This window comes from Dufourea novaeangliae, unplaced genomic scaffold (assembly GCF_001272555.1).
Source record: "Dufourea novaeangliae isolate 0120121106 unplaced genomic scaffold, ASM127255v1 scaffold8, whole genome shotgun sequence".
NCBI classification, from domain to species: Eukaryota; Metazoa; Arthropoda; class Insecta; order Hymenoptera; family Halictidae; genus Dufourea; species Dufourea novaeangliae.
This window is the reverse complement of record NW_015373923.1, coordinates 1,656,201-1,673,003: the sequence shown is the minus strand read 5'-3', so window position 1 is coordinate 1,673,003 and position 16,803 is coordinate 1,656,201. Positions and strand designations below refer to the sequence as shown.

At 45.8% G+C, this 16,803-nt stretch overlaps 2 protein-coding genes across 2 annotated transcripts; one reads left to right on the top strand and one right to left on the bottom strand.

Annotated features, from left to right (window-relative positions):
• Positions 1 to 7,749: 7,749 nt before the first annotated feature.
• On the bottom strand, positions 7,750 to 10,774 carry LOC107194927. Its single transcript, XM_015584640.1, has 3 exons — positions 10,600 to 10,774; positions 8,415 to 9,226; positions 7,750 to 8,245 (listed from the first exon to the last, which is right to left on the bottom strand). Exons 1-3 carry the CDS (start codon positions 10,765 to 10,767, stop codon positions 7,753 to 7,755), a joined length of 1,473 nt encoding a protein of 490 aa, XP_015440126.1. The 5' UTR covers positions 10,768 to 10,774; the 3' UTR covers positions 7,750 to 7,752.
• Positions 10,775 to 12,143: 1,369 nt separating this feature from the next.
• On the top strand, positions 12,144 to 15,728 carry LOC107194539 (tetratricopeptide repeat protein 25-like). Its single transcript, XM_015584181.1, has 5 exons — positions 12,144 to 12,381; positions 12,788 to 13,066; positions 13,805 to 14,231; positions 14,328 to 14,591; positions 15,101 to 15,728. Exons 1-5 carry the CDS (start codon positions 12,144 to 12,146, stop codon positions 15,726 to 15,728), a joined length of 1,836 nt encoding a protein of 611 aa, XP_015439667.1.
• The last annotated feature ends 1,075 nt before the right edge of the window (positions 15,729 to 16,803 follow it).

Genomic DNA, 16,803 nt, shown 5'->3' with positions numbered 1-16,803 from the left:
ACCGAATCGCGGGCAGAGGCAACGGCGAACGCCACGACCCCGTTAACTCGCGGCGTCGCGCACCAACACATGGAAGAACGAACGACGCGTAACGGTTTATGAATTCACGTTTCAGTGATCTCCTGCATTTTATATCTTGACACGAGAGACCTCTTCAATTGTGCTTATAATATTCCCGCTGGGTTGGTCTGGCGAGGCCCTGTTCGGATATAACAGTTTCGATCGCCACGGTTCTCTTCGCTGTACAGCCGTTAACATACACCGTCCAATTCCATTCCATTCGATTGTACGTACGGAGATTTATGGACTGCGATTCTCGAACCGCCGATCACTGAATTGGAGGGAAAATGGTTAGCTAATCATTGGAATACCAGCTCACTTTTGTACACGAACGTTCTCGTGCTTCCAGGTGTTGCGGCGACATCCGGATGATATTTCGGATCATTGGACGTTGCGATTTTGGACTAACTGAAGCGGGATCGTCGCGCTGACAGACCATTACGGTTGTCCTCCTCGATCGGATTTGGTGGCGATTGTCAGAGCTGCTGTCACACGCCTGTCGCAAGCGTTTTATCGATATTAGAAAAATTCTTGTGGATTCCAAAACCGTGTGAAACGCCGGGATAGTTTAGACTGACGAAAGGGAAGGGCACACGAGATTCCTGGTTAAACACCGTCTGTGTTCGAAGATCGGCTAGGGAGGAGAAGAAGGAGGGGGGGAAGAGAACGTAGAACCTTTTACCGTGTACGCTAGTTGTGGTTCGCTTCCCCCTTCCCGGACGAGTACGATCGATAAAATCTGACAAATTACACAACGATACAATGACATTAGATACGATCGGTTCTTGGTCGCCCGTTAATTTCCTCGAACCTTGGTTCTCGGCCCTCGGTACGAGCGAGCCACGGAGCCCGCCAGCTCGATTTCGTCTGGGAACCGAGGTGCGTGGATTGTCACGCGGGGACACGTAGGCATTAAAATTGCTGACAAGCATTCGGAGACGCTCGTCGACAACGCCGACGATGGGTTCTCCTCTGTTATTACACGACCGTATAATAATATAAGAAATATTTTAATCGAGTACGATACAGGAAGTGCGAGCGCGCTGGCACCAGAAATACCACTTCCTCTACGGTTTTCTCATTCTTGCTGCGCTTGTATTCACGGAAACGTACACGTAACATTTGCGGATCCTCGGCCACCATAGGCGTAGGTATCGGAAGATCGATCACCTTTCGTCGCTTTTTTATTTTCTCTTTCTCTCTCTCTCTCTCTCCATTTAACCACGGTGGTACTCAAACCATTCAATTTTCCTCCTCTGTTCTTCTAGGACGCGAATCAACCAGAGAGGGAGGGGGATCGTTTGTCACCGGAAAACGACGGGGAAAACGTAATCTTGGACGACGATATGAATTCAGCTGGCCACCATATTAAAATGGAAATAAGACTTCTCGCGGATCTTCGTCTCCCCCGTAATGGAATGAAAAGCTTCGCGCTGAGTCGAAACGAGAATTTCATCCGGGAATAGGGGAGGAAGTTCAGTTCCAGTAAGGATAATTACCGGCTTGCTGCTATTTGTCATCTTTATCTAACCGGCTACGAGCCACGATTAGCATATCGTTAGCGCGACATCGCGTAACTAGTATTCTTTCGCGATTAATTTATCAGTGTACGGTTTATGCGTTTCGTTTAGCGAGCCGTAACGATAGCTCGACGTCCGGAATTACGGGTCAAGTTGTACGTAAGCAGGCATTTTAACAGATAATACCATACGGTGGATATCATATCGGAAATTATGGTACAAGTTTCAGCGGGTGTATCTTGAGGATAAAGTTAGTACAAATTACAGGAACATTCCGCGAGTTTAAACGGCGATGGAAATTATGTAGTATGTATATATAGCTAAGAATGTACGAAGTTAAATCGGATTCCAGAACTGAGGAGAAAAGAAAATGGCGGCGGCTCCGATCGAACGTGTGTAATGGAAAGGAAACTCGATCCTAGGCGATCCTCGTGAAATCCTTCTTCGCTTTGCATGCTATATATATATATATATATATATATATATATATATATATATATGTATATATACATATATAGGCACACAACTCTCGTAATCTTCTTTCATAAATCTTCAACAGTTTAGTACAGTTATATACAAAGTATACAGACTCCGCTACTTCAGAGGAGGGATACAACTTTCATACGACGTATTTCGCGTAGTCTCGCAGCCTGGTAGCGGATTAAAGTCACCGGTGTAGACCGCCGGGATGATTTATCTATCTGTTATACGCCCGTTCCGTTTTCTTGCCACCGCATCCTCTATAAGAACACTGGAAATGATATCGAGATCTCGAAACTGACAACTTGTAACTGAAACACTGTACAGCAGAATATTCGAGGTAGAAATTTACAATCTGAAAAAAAGAATCAATTCATAAACTACGGACTCTTGGGGATTAGATTATTATATGCTTACACGTCTAAACACTTGAAAAGCTGTACACTTATCGGATGAAAGAAAATGATAGGAGAATATATACATATATGTATATCAGTCATAGCAAGATAAGTGTTGTTTGTCTTTGCTGTAAGTTTTGATTGAATTAATTTTCAAATTATCGTTAAGTAACGTTTCGGATGAAATCAGAGAGATAATTTGGGACAAGTCGATCAAGCGAAACGAGACGTTTTCCGAGATTCCATCGATGGATTCTGCACCGGTGCTTCCCAACTTAGCTACCGCTTGAGACTTCGAGTTTAGTGTGTGTATGTGTGTGTATGAGTGTATACAGGTGCGCGCACCGAAATCACCTGCGGGCGCACGTGCGCCGTAACAACGATGATTCATGGTGGTCCTATTAAACGCGCGCGTACGCAGCGTCGACTGACGCAGTGGTGTACATACATACATGTACCGTGTTATCGATCGTGTTAGCCTATCCGACGAGAGAGACGTGCGCGTATCGTTTTCGTACACGTGTTCCAGCGGTGCAATGTCACTCGCAGGTACAGGGGTGAGGGAAGGGCGAATTAGAGAGAAATAGAGAGAAATGTGACACTAGAATTATCGGTACGCCCGGCAACAGGGGAACTCTGGGCCTTCTTTAACACTAGGTTTACGGGATGCGTCATTTCGACGCATTTTGAATGCCTTCTAATCTCGAAATTCCCTATGTGGTACACCTATCTCTGCTAGGATAGACGACAATTGGATGTTATCGTAAATTGAGTATTAAAAAAATAAGTTGTTTCTTAAAGAAAACGTGCGGTTTCGTTGACGCGTGTCCGTAGAGATAGGAGTATAAGGAATGTCCGTAAACCTAGTGTTAACGAGGCGCGATGTAGCGATCTCTGAAATTCATGGGGATGGATCTCTTTAACACATTGACTTCCACAGTGAAAAAGGCCGTATGGAGCCAGACACACTTTATTTATTTGAATATTTTTATTGAAAAAAATTTTTATTAGGATAGTAATTTTAGATGAAAATTTTGTAACGGTATTTAAATAATCCAGCCTGCTTGCAATGCACGTGTCACCCATATTCGGGTGACGTGGCAGTCGAATTGTTAAAGGACACCCTCGAATACTCTTTCAGTTGAGACACTCCTGTGCGTTGACCTGGACACCGTGTCGCTTAACGATCATCGTGGCTTCGTCGTAGGTATGAATCGCTAACTGCAGAAAAGGGTAGATGTGAAGATCTTATACAATTTTCAGGGGACATCACCTGGATATGTCCTGTTTCTTTTAACGAACAGGAATTATTCACGTCCATAGTTCACCGGATAATGCAACATATGACCCTTTTTTGGGGGTAAAATGTGTACTTCAGCCTAGAAAAGTAGTACCCTGTGAAAAAGCGAATTTAAAAGTGGAGATATCCCCTTTCTACAGTTAGCGATTCATATTTTTTTATCGTTTCACAAATGGATCAGAGAATTTTTTTTGAATCTTTAATAGAAAATTTGGTGACCACGGTGAAATGAATTCTAATGTCCCTCAGGGATGCACAAGAAAAATTGAACTGTCTACAGTGTGTATTTTCATGGATTTTCCTACGTAACGGTTTAATGTACCACGTCTCATCTGAAAGAGCTTTCACGATCGGAATATGGTCGCAGGTGTGCAGCAGATTGTGTCACGATTATTCGGACGTTCTGGTTGGCGGAGACTGAATCCGTATTACAGAGATATTTCAGTGACGGAATAATATTGGATGGAGTGCATGCCTGGGTCTCGAACGATTAGATTCGGGGGGTGGGGCGATCACGGCGTCATGTCTGGATAGACACAAGTTCCTAAACTTTTCGGCGAATCTCTTCGCGAGACAACGAAAAAAGAAAACAAAAAAAACGGCGAAGCATTTTTAGGGTGTCGAGAACTCATGAAAATGAAAGAGTCTCGTCGAAAGTTCGAGTCTCTTAAAGATCAGGGGAGGATACTCCCGATGTCTTGGGGGATCAAAGAAGAACTCAAGTTTCTTTAATGGAGGACCAAGCAAAATAAAACGTAAGAGGTTCCCGAAGTGCCTGAAAGATAAAGAAAAACGTCAGTAGAAGGGCTAGGTAGGAGGTTTTTCAAAGATTCGAACCGTAGGAGGTGGTTTCGTCACGGACAAGACGTTCAGGCTTCTCCGGTAGTCGTGACCCTATTTCGCCTCGTCGAGATGAAGTGTTAATTGGCGCGCTTCCGTCGGACGAACGAATCAGGAGAGGGGCAAAAAAAAAAAAAAAGAAAGAAGTGAAGAATCTGCACGGGGCTGGTTCGATCGTACAGCAAGACTAAATTGTTAACATCGAAACGTCGATCGCTGGAGTGCTCGACGGGGACGAACAGGAAATTAGGTGACAAGCTATGCGACGGTTCAAACGCGATATCGTTCGAGGCCTTGCACGTACTCTCTGTCTCTCTCTCACGGCGAGTCGTAAAACATGGCCCGGGCTTGCTGGTTGGGAAAATAACCGTTTAGGGTAAACCAGCCAGTAATTGACCGCATACCAGTGAATGACCATTAGGCAAGAAATGTAAATTATAAATTTAAAAATGATTAAATGTTTATGAATGGAGCGTTTGTTCAGCGTATTAAGCAAACATTAGTAAGTGCAATTTGCTAAATTCTTATTAAAAAGATTTTAGAAATGTAACAGTCATTTACTGGACTTTTACAGATTTTGCATTTCATAAATAATTATTGTTATAAAGATTTCAAAAAAAATATATTCAAGTATTAATCTCAAACGTCCAGAAATTCAACAATTCGGTTATTCACTGGTTGATCTACCCTATATACCTTCGACCAGACGATAAATTGGACGCTTCTTTCGATCAAAGTCTCGCGCGTGACGGGCGTGTTGTACTCCACTCTGCACGGGGATTTTATATTGACACTGGAGCAACCTGCATCGAATGTATACTGAATTAAATTGTACGGCGTAGTAATATACATAACAGGGTGGACCACGAAACGTGATCTGCTTAGATCAGGGGTGTTAAACTGGAGACCCGCAACGACTTATATTTTGTACGAATTGAAAAGGTTTAACGATAATTGATCGACATGTTTTAAGTAATTTGCTATATATTTATACTCGAATCCTCGAGGTTCCTGTGCTTAACGGTATTTTTTCTTCTTCCAGTGATTACGAGGATGTAGACTGCAAAATAAATACTTGTTCGCTATGGATCTGTTCTCAAGTTGGATGCAAGTTGACAACCAATTGGGAACGAAGGATTACCCCGTGCAGAAAACGAATTGAACCCGTCAAGTAACTTTTACCCTAACCTTTTTTGGTCTGCATCGTGCAAGGCCAATTCTCCTGTCGAAAACACCGGCAATCTTTGCCTGCATTATACCACCAGTTAATTGTTCCGCGAACTAGATCGAACAACTCTCTCCGGACTCTCCTACTTTCGTTTATGTAACATCGACTGCATTCTATATGTTTATTTAACATTATGTTCTTTTTTGTCGTTTTAGGTGTGTGTCTGTGTATGTGTGTGTACGCCACTACAGATAATAATTACGCTTGTTTACGAGCCGCGGCGACTACGCTGCACGGATATCCTTTATTATCAAAGAAGTCGCAGACGATAGGTGAAAAAAGTCTTCATTTTTTTTTCTGTTTAGAGGAAAAATAGGTATTTGTTTTCTTTTTCTTTTTTTTTCCTTTGTCGTTTTTTTTTCTTTTTGGTTGTAGTAAATTGACAAGTAGATAGAATCGTGTCCGTGTGCTTTTTCATGTTTTTTCTTTTTTAAACGTGTGGAATCGAATCGTGGATGGACGAGCGGTTCCCATTCGTTTCTCTTTTGCTTTCGTTCTCGAGTGAATCCATCGAAACCCCTCTTGGCTCCTACCGTGTACTGTGTGTATGCGTGTTTCTGTGAAGTTCGTCCGGTTTTGTCAAAGCGATCATCGTGAACGTCAGAGACGATCTTCGTTCCCTCCAATTTCGCGATTCGTTCCCTTTAGTACGAACACAGCTCCTGGTCTAAAAAGGTTTCTCGTTTTCAGCATCCTATCCGAGGATGGGAGGAGCTGGCACATTGCTGAGGTCGGCCGGAAATCGAACGAGAAAATATCGCTGATCCTTTTCATCCTTCTTCGTCTTCTCCTTGGGACCTCCATCGGCAATAAAATTGGACGAAAGGGTGATCAATCGTCGGAAGAAATTTCCGGACAATACGATGCATCATCATCCTCACTTTCTCTCTCTAATCATCTCGCCCGTACACTTTCATCAGCCATATTGTCATGGACATCGGTAATCCGGCCACGGGCATGCACCGCGTAAGAATCGAAACTGGCTTTTTATCCGTTTAACCTTGTCCAGGGTGAATTCTTCTCCCACAGAACATTACGGACGAATCGTGGGAGTGAACGATCCGAACACTATATTCGACACGTCGAACATCCATCTCCCCGTTCCCGATCGGCTATGCTTCCGGGTTGCTCGTCGCCGTTCATCCGTGTAAGAAAATGTCAATCGAAGCCCGTGGGTCGGAAGGATCGCCGGAGGCTTCTTCGTGGCTTTGACACGCATAGAGGGACCACGAATATACATATACATATACGCGCGTGTAATGTGTGTGTGTATATATATATGTATATATATATGTATATATATAGAATCCAATCAACCATTCTTCACTGCTTCACACGATCACAATACGGTCACACATGTGTAGCCCGGGGGTGGTTCGAATGAACATCCAGTCCACTGAAGGGGCAGGGGGTGTCGGTCTGTCTCTCCATCGCGCGAATCGCGAGAATTCTTCAGAGCGGCTCGCCCCGTCTGGTGGCCATCTTGGCAGCCCTGGAAGCCAAAGCGCCCAATGAGCACACGAGACCCGTCAGGGTCTCCCAGAAAGTGGTCCTACGTCTTTTGTGCGCTGCCTGACCGACGTACCCCAAATAATAGCCGGCGTAACGGTCGTTACCGCGTTCCGAGGCGCTGTCCGATCTGCCAACGCTGGAACGCGCCGACTTCGGCTGCTGGACGATGCTCCGACGATGATCCAACGACTGACGATGATGATCGACCAGGCTCTGCCTTGGCGAACCGTCCCTGTATCGTTGCTGTCCGGTGTCCGGCTCGTAGAGATGTTGCTGTAGCTGGACGTTGCTCAGCCGTCGATCCATCATACGCACGAGATTCTGGTGTACGCGACGATCGTTCTCCTGCACGACCGGCAATTGCCGTCTGCAACCACCAGCGGCCTGCTGTAGCTCGTTCATCTGTTCCACTTGTCAGGCATATTCGGTGTCGGTGGACGCTGATCTCTCGAGATGCGGCTGATGCCCGCCGTGATGTTGTTGATTCTGGTTTTGTTGTTGTTGCTGTTGTTGCTGCTGTTGTTGCTGTTGCGCCTGCGCGTATGCAAGACTCTTCTGATAGCTGAACAGCTGCCTTTCGAGACTATAGTTCTCCGCCTGCAACGACGCGATCTCACGCCGCATTTGCTGATTGTGTATACGACAGACGTCATCGTACTTGTGATAGGTCGCCTGGAACAGCAGATGGCTCTCGTTCCACTCGAGACGGATCCGTAACTGTCCCTTGTCGGTGAGGAACAACGATCGGTTGTCCTTCACCTCGTTTGTATCCAGATTCGTCTCCATGATGATACCCTCGTCCACGGACTCCTGGGCGTAGTAACGACTGAACGGGCCCCCCGGTAGATTGATCGCGACCGTGTTCGGTTCCTCGTCTCGAAGCAGATAGGCTGACCAACTGACGTACCTGACGGACACACGAATAATATTGTTGTACGTAATAATATAATTATATTGTTACGAATAACATTGCATCCACAATTCGAACACATGATTATATATACGGTAAATCATCAATGAGTGATCGAATCGCCGTCGCGATTGCTATACCAACGGAACAATTTACAAGTACAAACCTCAAGTGATTCCGCGGCACGTTATGGATGTCCTTGTACACCAAGTGAAGTCTGACTGTGTCCGAGTGTAGATCGGCCCGAAGAGTCCACGCCTGTTTGTCTCGGTCGTAGCAAGGTGTCGCTGGTAATGCGGCGGGTCCGTGCGCCTGGACCGCGACCTCGCAGATCGTTCTAGCCTCGACCATCTCCAAGGACACGCGTACAACACCTTTGTGTGCGATCTCCGACCACCTGACTCGTGGATGCCAACCGAATCCGCATCCCTCGGCGTCAGACAGATCCTCAATCTGACCGGAATCGATTCTACGCTCGCCCTCGCCTAAAGCGACGCTGTAACGGACACGGCAACGATGATCGAATCCTGTCAGCCTCATCAGATAGACGCTGACGCAACTGTCATGGCCACGGTAACCTTCTGGCTCTTTGTTCCCGTGCGGATAAACGACCAGATTCCAATCGAAACCGCCGAACGCGAAATAATCGGTCTCTAGTTTGTTCGGTTTCGATTGACCGGCTGGAAATGTGCTGCTCGGCATCTTGAGCTCGGTCATGTAGACGGTACGCACGTTCGACATCGCCAGTTCCAGCTGAAACTCGCCGTTCGTGTCCGCGAAGTTTCGGTCGTACAGGTCCGAGACGGGGATGTAGTTACGGTTCCCCTGGGCGGGCGCCTCGTACGTAAACTTCACCCGTTTCCCGGAGAAACCCTCGTTCATCGAGAAATGCTCACGGTTCAGTAGCGTGAACGTGAAGTCCACGTAGACACGCAGGTTCCTCGAGGCACCACGCCATACCAGGTAGGCTCCCAGCACCTTGCGAAAACAGAAACCAAGCGTGATTGTTCAATATTCTTTTTTTTCCTTTGTTGTCAGGTGAGATACGTTCTTTTCGGTTGCACTTCAAATTGGGGACTGTAAAAGTTTCGCCGTTGTTGGACAATTATCGGTTATTTTGGGATACTGTGGCTGGTCAACAGTTTCAGATCGCTTGTACTATTCAGAGAAGATGCGATTTGGTAATGTACTCTAGTGTTTTGTATTACTACAGTAAATCATCGATGAGTGTTCGAAGTCTCTTCGGCACTGAATGTTCAGACGTCATTCCCTCCACTGGGGGGTTCCGTGGAACCAATCAAACGCTCAGTGGTGGGGATGACGTCTAAACATCTACTGCCGAGGAGCCTTCAAACACTAATTATTTATTGTATATTAAAACTAAAGGATTCTTGTCGGACAAGTGGTTCCGAACTTTCGAACAGCTACGTCTTCTAAAGGTACGTGTCTGAAGGTTTTTTATTTTCACCTTTAGAACTAGTGAATAGCTATTAATAATTAACAATTGCAGAGACTTTTGGATCGGTTAGTTTTCGTGCCTCCTGGTGTATATTAGAGAACAGAAGTTACATCGATCCCAGCCAGGCGTTGCTTTTATTTTCCCGGACATCCGTCCCCGAAACCGAAGATTTTATTCCCATCGCGGCGCACAGGTGCCATTCTCGATGGCCCGATTATCATTGGCGGGATCATTAATTCCCCGATATCGCCGTTATCCAATTACCGTGTTAATCGCGGCATATATTCGGTACGCGCGCCTGTCCGCCGTCTGTATTTACAAAACCGTTCGGACCCGCACTAATTGAATTTTCACCGTTATACGGTCGAATTGGTCCATCGGTTCTTCCCGTATTTATAATCGAACGAACACTTTCCCTTCCCGTGAGCATTATCATTCTCTGAAATCTATGATCTATTTAAACGAATCGTTTTTGAACGTTCACCTGAATCGGATAATATTTTATCGTCGAACGATCAACGAAACTGACACCGGAAATTGCTGTTCAATTTCGCGAATCACATTTACAACGCGGACTTTATGCATTAACGGAGAATATACGTATGAAACTGGAGAACTGGTTGATACGCAATTGTTCAGCCGCGGATTAACAAGCTTTTTGCTTCATTTTGTAATTTCAGTGATGCTTCATTAAACCGCTTAAGTGAAGGAAAGAAGTTCCTCTTTGGGTCTGGTTCTTATTGGAACTGTCTGTTGAAACGGCAAGTTATGTAAATATGAATAATTTAAATATTGTAACATCGTGACACTAATGACAATATTTATTATGGATTTATTAGCGAACCGATGTTTGGTGTAAGGTTCCAGAAGATTGCGGATATCAATGTATTACCTTGTTGCCACGTGAAAACGCGACGGACCATCGTTGGAAGCCGCATACGAGCTCCTTGCTGGTTACGTCTCTTTCGGGGTCCCGTACCACACTCCTGGTGACGACGAACGAGAAGACCCGCGTGCCACTGCTATCAGGCAGTTGCGCGAATCTGTAGAGCAGAGCCATCACCGCATCTCGAGGGCACAGCTATATCAATGGTCCGTGATCGCTCGACGACTGTAACACGTTGTTGAAATCGCTGTCCAGTACACTGGAACAGAAAAAAGAACAATATTTATGTGGGATCGGGAACTCCATACCCAACAAAGAAGCAAATAACATCTTTGGAAAATAGCAGGGTTCCGTGGAGGAGTGGGTAGAGTCTCTGCTTTCGGCGCCGGGGGTCGTAAGTTCGAATCCCGTTTGGGCCCTTTCATATTTCCAACGCTCCTACATTTACCATATTGTTCACTCTTACACGGTGTCGAGCAAACTCGGCTTCCACTAGGCGAAAAACGTTATAGAAGAAAAATATTCTACCACTTGGTAAATTATACCAAATGGTAGAAGGACCTTTCCCTACGTTACTTTTTCTCCTAGTGGAAGCCGACTTTGCTCGTGGGTGTACTGTGTCCATAGACAAGGTTCGGTAAAAGCCCGCGTCCACTTGAGAATTGGTTCACTTGAAATTGATCTTCGAATTCGTTGCTCTTACTTATCTACTATATTCTTATATGTAAATAAGAAATTTAAATGTTTCAGGATCGTAACGGAGGAATAGATTGACGATACCGGTAACAAAAAGTTTCGAGAGAAAGATAAAACGCAGCAGCTGCAAAATTCGCTACGGCCGTTTCGATATAATCCCGTTCTCCAGTTGCGTGACAATTAATGCCACAAGGAACTTTATGTGAGCGACAGTATTTTAGAGTCGAAAGCGGATTACACCCCAGCGGGTCTATTGGATCTCCAGCCGCGGCGCTTCAAAGAACGATCCGCTAGTTAGAGCACGCGCCCCCTCCCTCTAAATACTACGTCAATATTGTACCGTGGAATTAGCGAGGCACGATTTAACCACGCCATAGACAAGAATCTTCGAAACACGAAACGATAACAGTATTCAGTTCGTTTGGATTGTGCGATGATTGCGATTAGCACTGAAGTTAGAATTGGTCAGCACTCTGAAATGACCCAAGTCCAATACACATGTATACTAGACAAGCTTCACTCACTTCAGGCCGGTTAAACGACCACCGATTTCGTTTGCCAACGTGAAGTCAGACAAAATCGCTGTCAACCGAGAAAGGAAAGGGACGTTCCGTTTCGTGAGAATGTGACCACAAAGGGATAACCGTTCGGCGACCGCGGTGTGCAAAATTCATGAGTAAAATGGAGAGCCTCTGAACTCCGTCGGGGACGTTGCTATCTTTCTTTTTCTCTTTCGGCCTACTGAATTATATGTCGAATCCAGGAGGCAGAGGGTAACCGTCGTCCGCACGGTTTCGAGCGTCGGGGCAAATTTTCCAGAATAATTTTTCCCTCTCACGGGATCGGAAAAAGCGATGGCTTGGTCGGGAAAGGAGGGGTCCGAGTTCTTTAGGGAAGGGATCGTTTACCGGGAATGGGGTTACTATTTGGCTAGGCTGAAGAAATTCAACATAGCGGAGAGTTACTTCGAGAAGGCGATCAAACGGGGCCAGGATGGCGATCTCAGAACGTTCCTGGGCCTTTGTAGGACCCAGGTACTGTACGCTAGGTACATCAGAGCGACGGCCACCACCGAAAACTGCATAAAGATAGGTACCGTGTATGAATGAACATATTATGGGCAACTAAAGTCGCTCGTCAGAAAGTAACAATTACCATTCAATGGTTCTTAAATTGTTAAAAGTAGATATAATATTAAATCTTACCGAGATGACAATTCTACTGAACGTTTGTATTCTTATTTATCCAACAACCAAAATCTAATTACGATGTACTCGGTAATTAGTACACTGTACACTCCACATATATGTGGGGTGTTCAGTAATTGTATTTACAATTGAGGGAGGACTAGGGTAACCAATAAGACGGACACTCCATATATGTGGGGGTTCAGTAATTGTATGTACAATAGAGGGGGGACTAGGGTGACCAATAAGATGGTGAATGAACTAAAATTACAAACATGCCACAGTCTCTATGAAACACCATTAATTTCCAGACCCGACCTACTCTCACGTGAAGCAGATGCAACTTCTGACCTTGTTCCACGTCGGCGAGTTCGAGTACAGTTTGGTTCACGCCCATCAAGGCTTCCAGAAGCGTCGCAGAACCGCGCTGGAGCACGGTATTCTTCAAGGCAACGAGTCCGTCGAGGGCTCCGTGGGCAGGGACACACATCCGAAAGCGTTATTCCTTCTGTCCCCGTGGATACATGATCTCGCCGAGTATCGGAAGCTGTTGTTTGAGAAGCTACAAGAGGAAGTGGACGAACTGGCCGGTAAATCGTGGCTCACCATGCGGGACCGTTTTGCGTGAACCGGGGAATAATTTCTTTCGTGTCTCGAGAATATTTTTGATTGTGATTTACCGATTCTAATTTTTCTGGTAAACACGGTCCCGCTGGAAAATTAAAAGTCAACCGTGCCCGCTGTGTATACCGTCGTTCCTAAGAACTTCCTGTCACAACACCTACGGGCTAATTGCACCGAAACTCGGGACGTTCTTGGCCACGAGAATGACGATTTTCTGTGAAAGGAAAGAAAACAGAAACTCGTTACAACTCGACGCCGTTTCGGTTGGATCGCTTGAAATTTTCCGCATCGCGGGTTGCTTGCACTCCGGTCACGAGGCGCGGGGAATAAATACTCTTTTCAGTGGAGTTGCTCGGCGAACGATAATGAGACTTAAGGGAACACGCGAAAGAGAGAATTAATTCTACCCCGTTACAGTAATTAATTCCGTAGCTCCGGGTGAAGTTTCAGCAGACCGGTGTTATATTTCTTTATAACATGTTTTAAACCCTCCCAACCCCTCCCCCCCCCCGAGACTTGTTACCGCTTCACCTTGTGAGCCGTGTTTAAATTCTATTTCGGGTCTTGTAGGTCTTAAAATCGGAAGTTCCCTTCGTGCCGGAAGTTCAAATTGAAACAAATCTTTATCTTCGGTGTAAGACGGAGAAGCAATTCGGATTAAGGATGTTGAACCGAAAGAAATCAATATTTCACTGTTGTTTCAGGGATAGAAGAAGAGCAGGCTAGGTTCAAGGTAAACGACCAGGAAGCTCAGGCGGAGGCCCAGTTCCGGAGGCTGCAGACATATATAGCGAAAGTTTATCTCGGCCATTTGGCCGTGGACAAATCTTTCCTGCAACGTTTGTACGAGCAACCGGAATATTTGGATCATCCGAACAAGAAATCCGTCGATCTCCTGTGTTATCACGTGATGAAGAATTATCGAAGGGCGGAGACCCGGATGCAGATCATACGAATGCGTCAGCCACTCTACGTGAAGCTCTTCAAGCGACGCGCCATACCGAGCGGTCATAAGAGGATGATCGAGGCGGAGAAGACTCTTAGGCGGAATGTGATAATCATCGAGGCGGACTTTCTGTTACGTCGTCTGCATCGTATACGTATGAGCAAGGATTACGTCACGTTTTTCCAGTGAGTCGACTTTCTTCTCGAGGATTTTTGGGGACACAGGATTTTCTTTTTATCGAAACATCGAAATTGTTATTTCAATTTCGCGATTCCCTTTAGTACTGTCGATCGTGTGAAAGACAAGTTCGATGCCTACACCCTGAAGATGTTCCCGTTGAGACAGAAGTGTCTGGACGCGGTTTACAATATGGTCGCCTGGGCGTACATCGACACCCGTGATCTGAGGAGCTTGAAGACCAAGGAGCTGAAGAAAACGTATCTGAAGCACCATCTGGGAATACGGGTGGCGGAATTGCCACGCGACTGCGACATCGGTTGGGTGCACGCTCGTAGCGGGAAAGAGGCGCTCAGGGTCTTTCGGAAGTAAGAGCCTCTTCGTGCATCGTCCATTCCCGTTGTTTCTTGAAGCACTTATAAGTCGAGAGAGTATATATATGTATATATGTATATATATATGTATATATGTATACTGGGTGAACCACGAATCGTGATCACTAGACATTACTCTGTTATTAGCAGTTCAAAAACATTTTCGATCAGACTGATTCTTTTCTTACGGTAAAAGTGACACGGAATCAGATTATCGCGAAGCCTTAATTGTTCGACGACTCTTGTTATTACAACAAATAACTCTTCGGAGTCATAAAAAATCATCCGAAGTCTCTGTAACTGTTATCTCTGTGTCGTGTGGTTTCGTTGCCGGATAGTAGCCGGTAGTAAAAGCATTGGTAGTCAACAAAGTCAATTTCAAGAACCATCAAACAACTTTGTTATCGGAACGAGAACTGCCGGTTTGACGGTGTCGCGCGTACCATTTTACGACGGTCTTCTTTACATTTTATTATTCACCATTCTCTTTACTTCTCCGACAGGAGGCTGGCAATGGCGTCGGAACCACTCGAGCTCGCTTGGCTCTTCCACGAGCTCTGCAAGTTCCTGATCGACATACGTCGCTACGATCTCGCCCGATTCTACGGGAAGAAGGCCCACGTGGCCAGCGAGATAGCGAACAGCGAACAATGGGTATTGAATGTCCATCATCTAATCCTCAGGATCGAGATTTCCCAGAACTATCGGAACGAGGCGAAAGAGGCCGCGGTGTTGGCGATCGGCAGCGCGAAGAAGCTCGGTCTCGACTTCCTGGTCGATTTCTACATACGTATGCTGGACATGATCGACGAGACTGACATGGAGAAGATGTCGGATCAGGACCCGATAGCGACCAGGCAGCAGTTGATCCTCGACCTGATGCCCGACGACATGAAACCGGAAGTCGATTACCTTTGGAGAACCATGGAAACGGTGCCAGCCAAACGGAGGCTGTCTGTGATGCCTGGCTGCAAGCCTGTCGACAAAAAATTCAAGCTCGCGTGCAAACGAAAAAGCATTCTGCCTAGTCCCGCGAGGGATCCCGAAAAGGAAGCCAGGAAGGCATTTTTGGCCCGATACGAGCTGTCGAAAGAAAGGCCAGGGTATATCGACTTCAACGAGTTCGACTGAAGATGATCCGTTGGGGTTCGATGTGGTCTATGGAGTTTCCATGACGGTTCGATGAAGATGTATGAATTCTTCAGAGGACTCTGAATAAGATCTGGTACGAGTTGTCGAAGGGAAGGTATATTAACGTCCAAGAAGACCACCGAATGAGACCGGTATAACTTGTCCTGGTTTGATCCAACCCTTGGATGCCTCCATTGGAGCTGTTGATCGGAGGAACGCGTGAGTAAAAGCGAGATGAACAGTGAGCAATCTTCGTTGAACTTTACCGACGAAGTTGCTGCGAGCTGGAAATTTTATACACGCCGTTCAATTAAAGTTTTAGGGTGCCTCGAGCCATCGGCGCCTGATGGAGAGCTTGTTGACCCCGCGCTCACTTTACGGAAGACAGAAATTTCGGTCTGCTCTTTGGCGGATAGTTCTGACTAACACGTTGACACTCTGGAATCTGCAGGAAAATGGATTTATCGTGATATAACGCGACACTATGCTCCATCTTAGTCACTTTTGTGACGCCATCGAATAGACGTCGGGCAGTTTATCAGACCATCGAAAATCGCCGCCCCTAATGGGATAACTTCCCCGTTGTCTGCCAGCGCACCGTTAAATCGAAAGTCGTGGGGCTTCTTCGAGGACTGCATTATCGAATCCGTCTAAGAAGTTTACGGGGAATATCAGATTCTTGCTCCTACTGGAAAAGTTCGTGTCTTCCAGCGGTCGCCTGTGATACTTTACAATTAACCGGGAACGCGTCGTGTTTCCCGCGGGTCCTATACATTTGTAAACGTTATTGCCGTGAGATTAATCGTTCAAGTCCCTGTTTGAGTAAATGTTGGTAAATGTATCGAGCTGTTTGTGAATACAGAAACATGCGTGCCTAATTATAACTTTGCGTCAGGTGTTACTTTTTATTGTTAAGGACGCGATAAAAAGCTTCAAAGAGGCTTCAAAAGATGCATGCCTACACTTTCGTTCGTTTGAATACACCGTGAATCCCTCTGCAAATTCACGTGTTCTAGAATCAATCTGACAAATCTGTCTCCAGCACAAGAAACAAAACGGCGACCGTTGTCACGTG

What these genes read in the sequence shown, in the direction of transcription:
- LOC107194927 (XM_015584640.1), bottom strand. Translation starts at nt 10,767, where the DNA reads ATGGCTCTGCTCTACAGATTCGCGCAACTGCCTGATAGCAGTGGCACG. An exon ending in CGTTTTCACGTGGCAACAAG is followed by an intron (nt 9,227 to 10,599) that starts GTAATACATTGA and finishes TGTTTTCGCAAG; the next exon opens with GTGCTGGGAGCCTACCTGGT. An exon ending in GTGCCGCGGAATCACTTGAG is followed by an intron (nt 8,246 to 8,414) that starts GTTTGTACTTGT and finishes TGTGTCCGTCAG; the next exon opens with GTACGTCAGTTGGTCAGCCT.
- LOC107194539 (XM_015584181.1), top strand. Translation starts at nt 12,144, where the DNA reads ATGGCTTGGTCGGGAAAGGAGGGGTCCGAGTTCTTTAGGGAAGGGATC. An exon ending in CGAAAACTGCATAAAGATAG is followed by an intron (nt 12,382 to 12,787) that starts GTACCGTGTATG and finishes ATTAATTTCCAG; the next exon opens with ACCCGACCTACTCTCACGTG. An exon ending in GATTACGTCACGTTTTTCCA is followed by an intron (nt 14,232 to 14,327) that starts GTGAGTCGACTT and finishes GATTCCCTTTAG; the next exon opens with TACTGTCGATCGTGTGAAAG.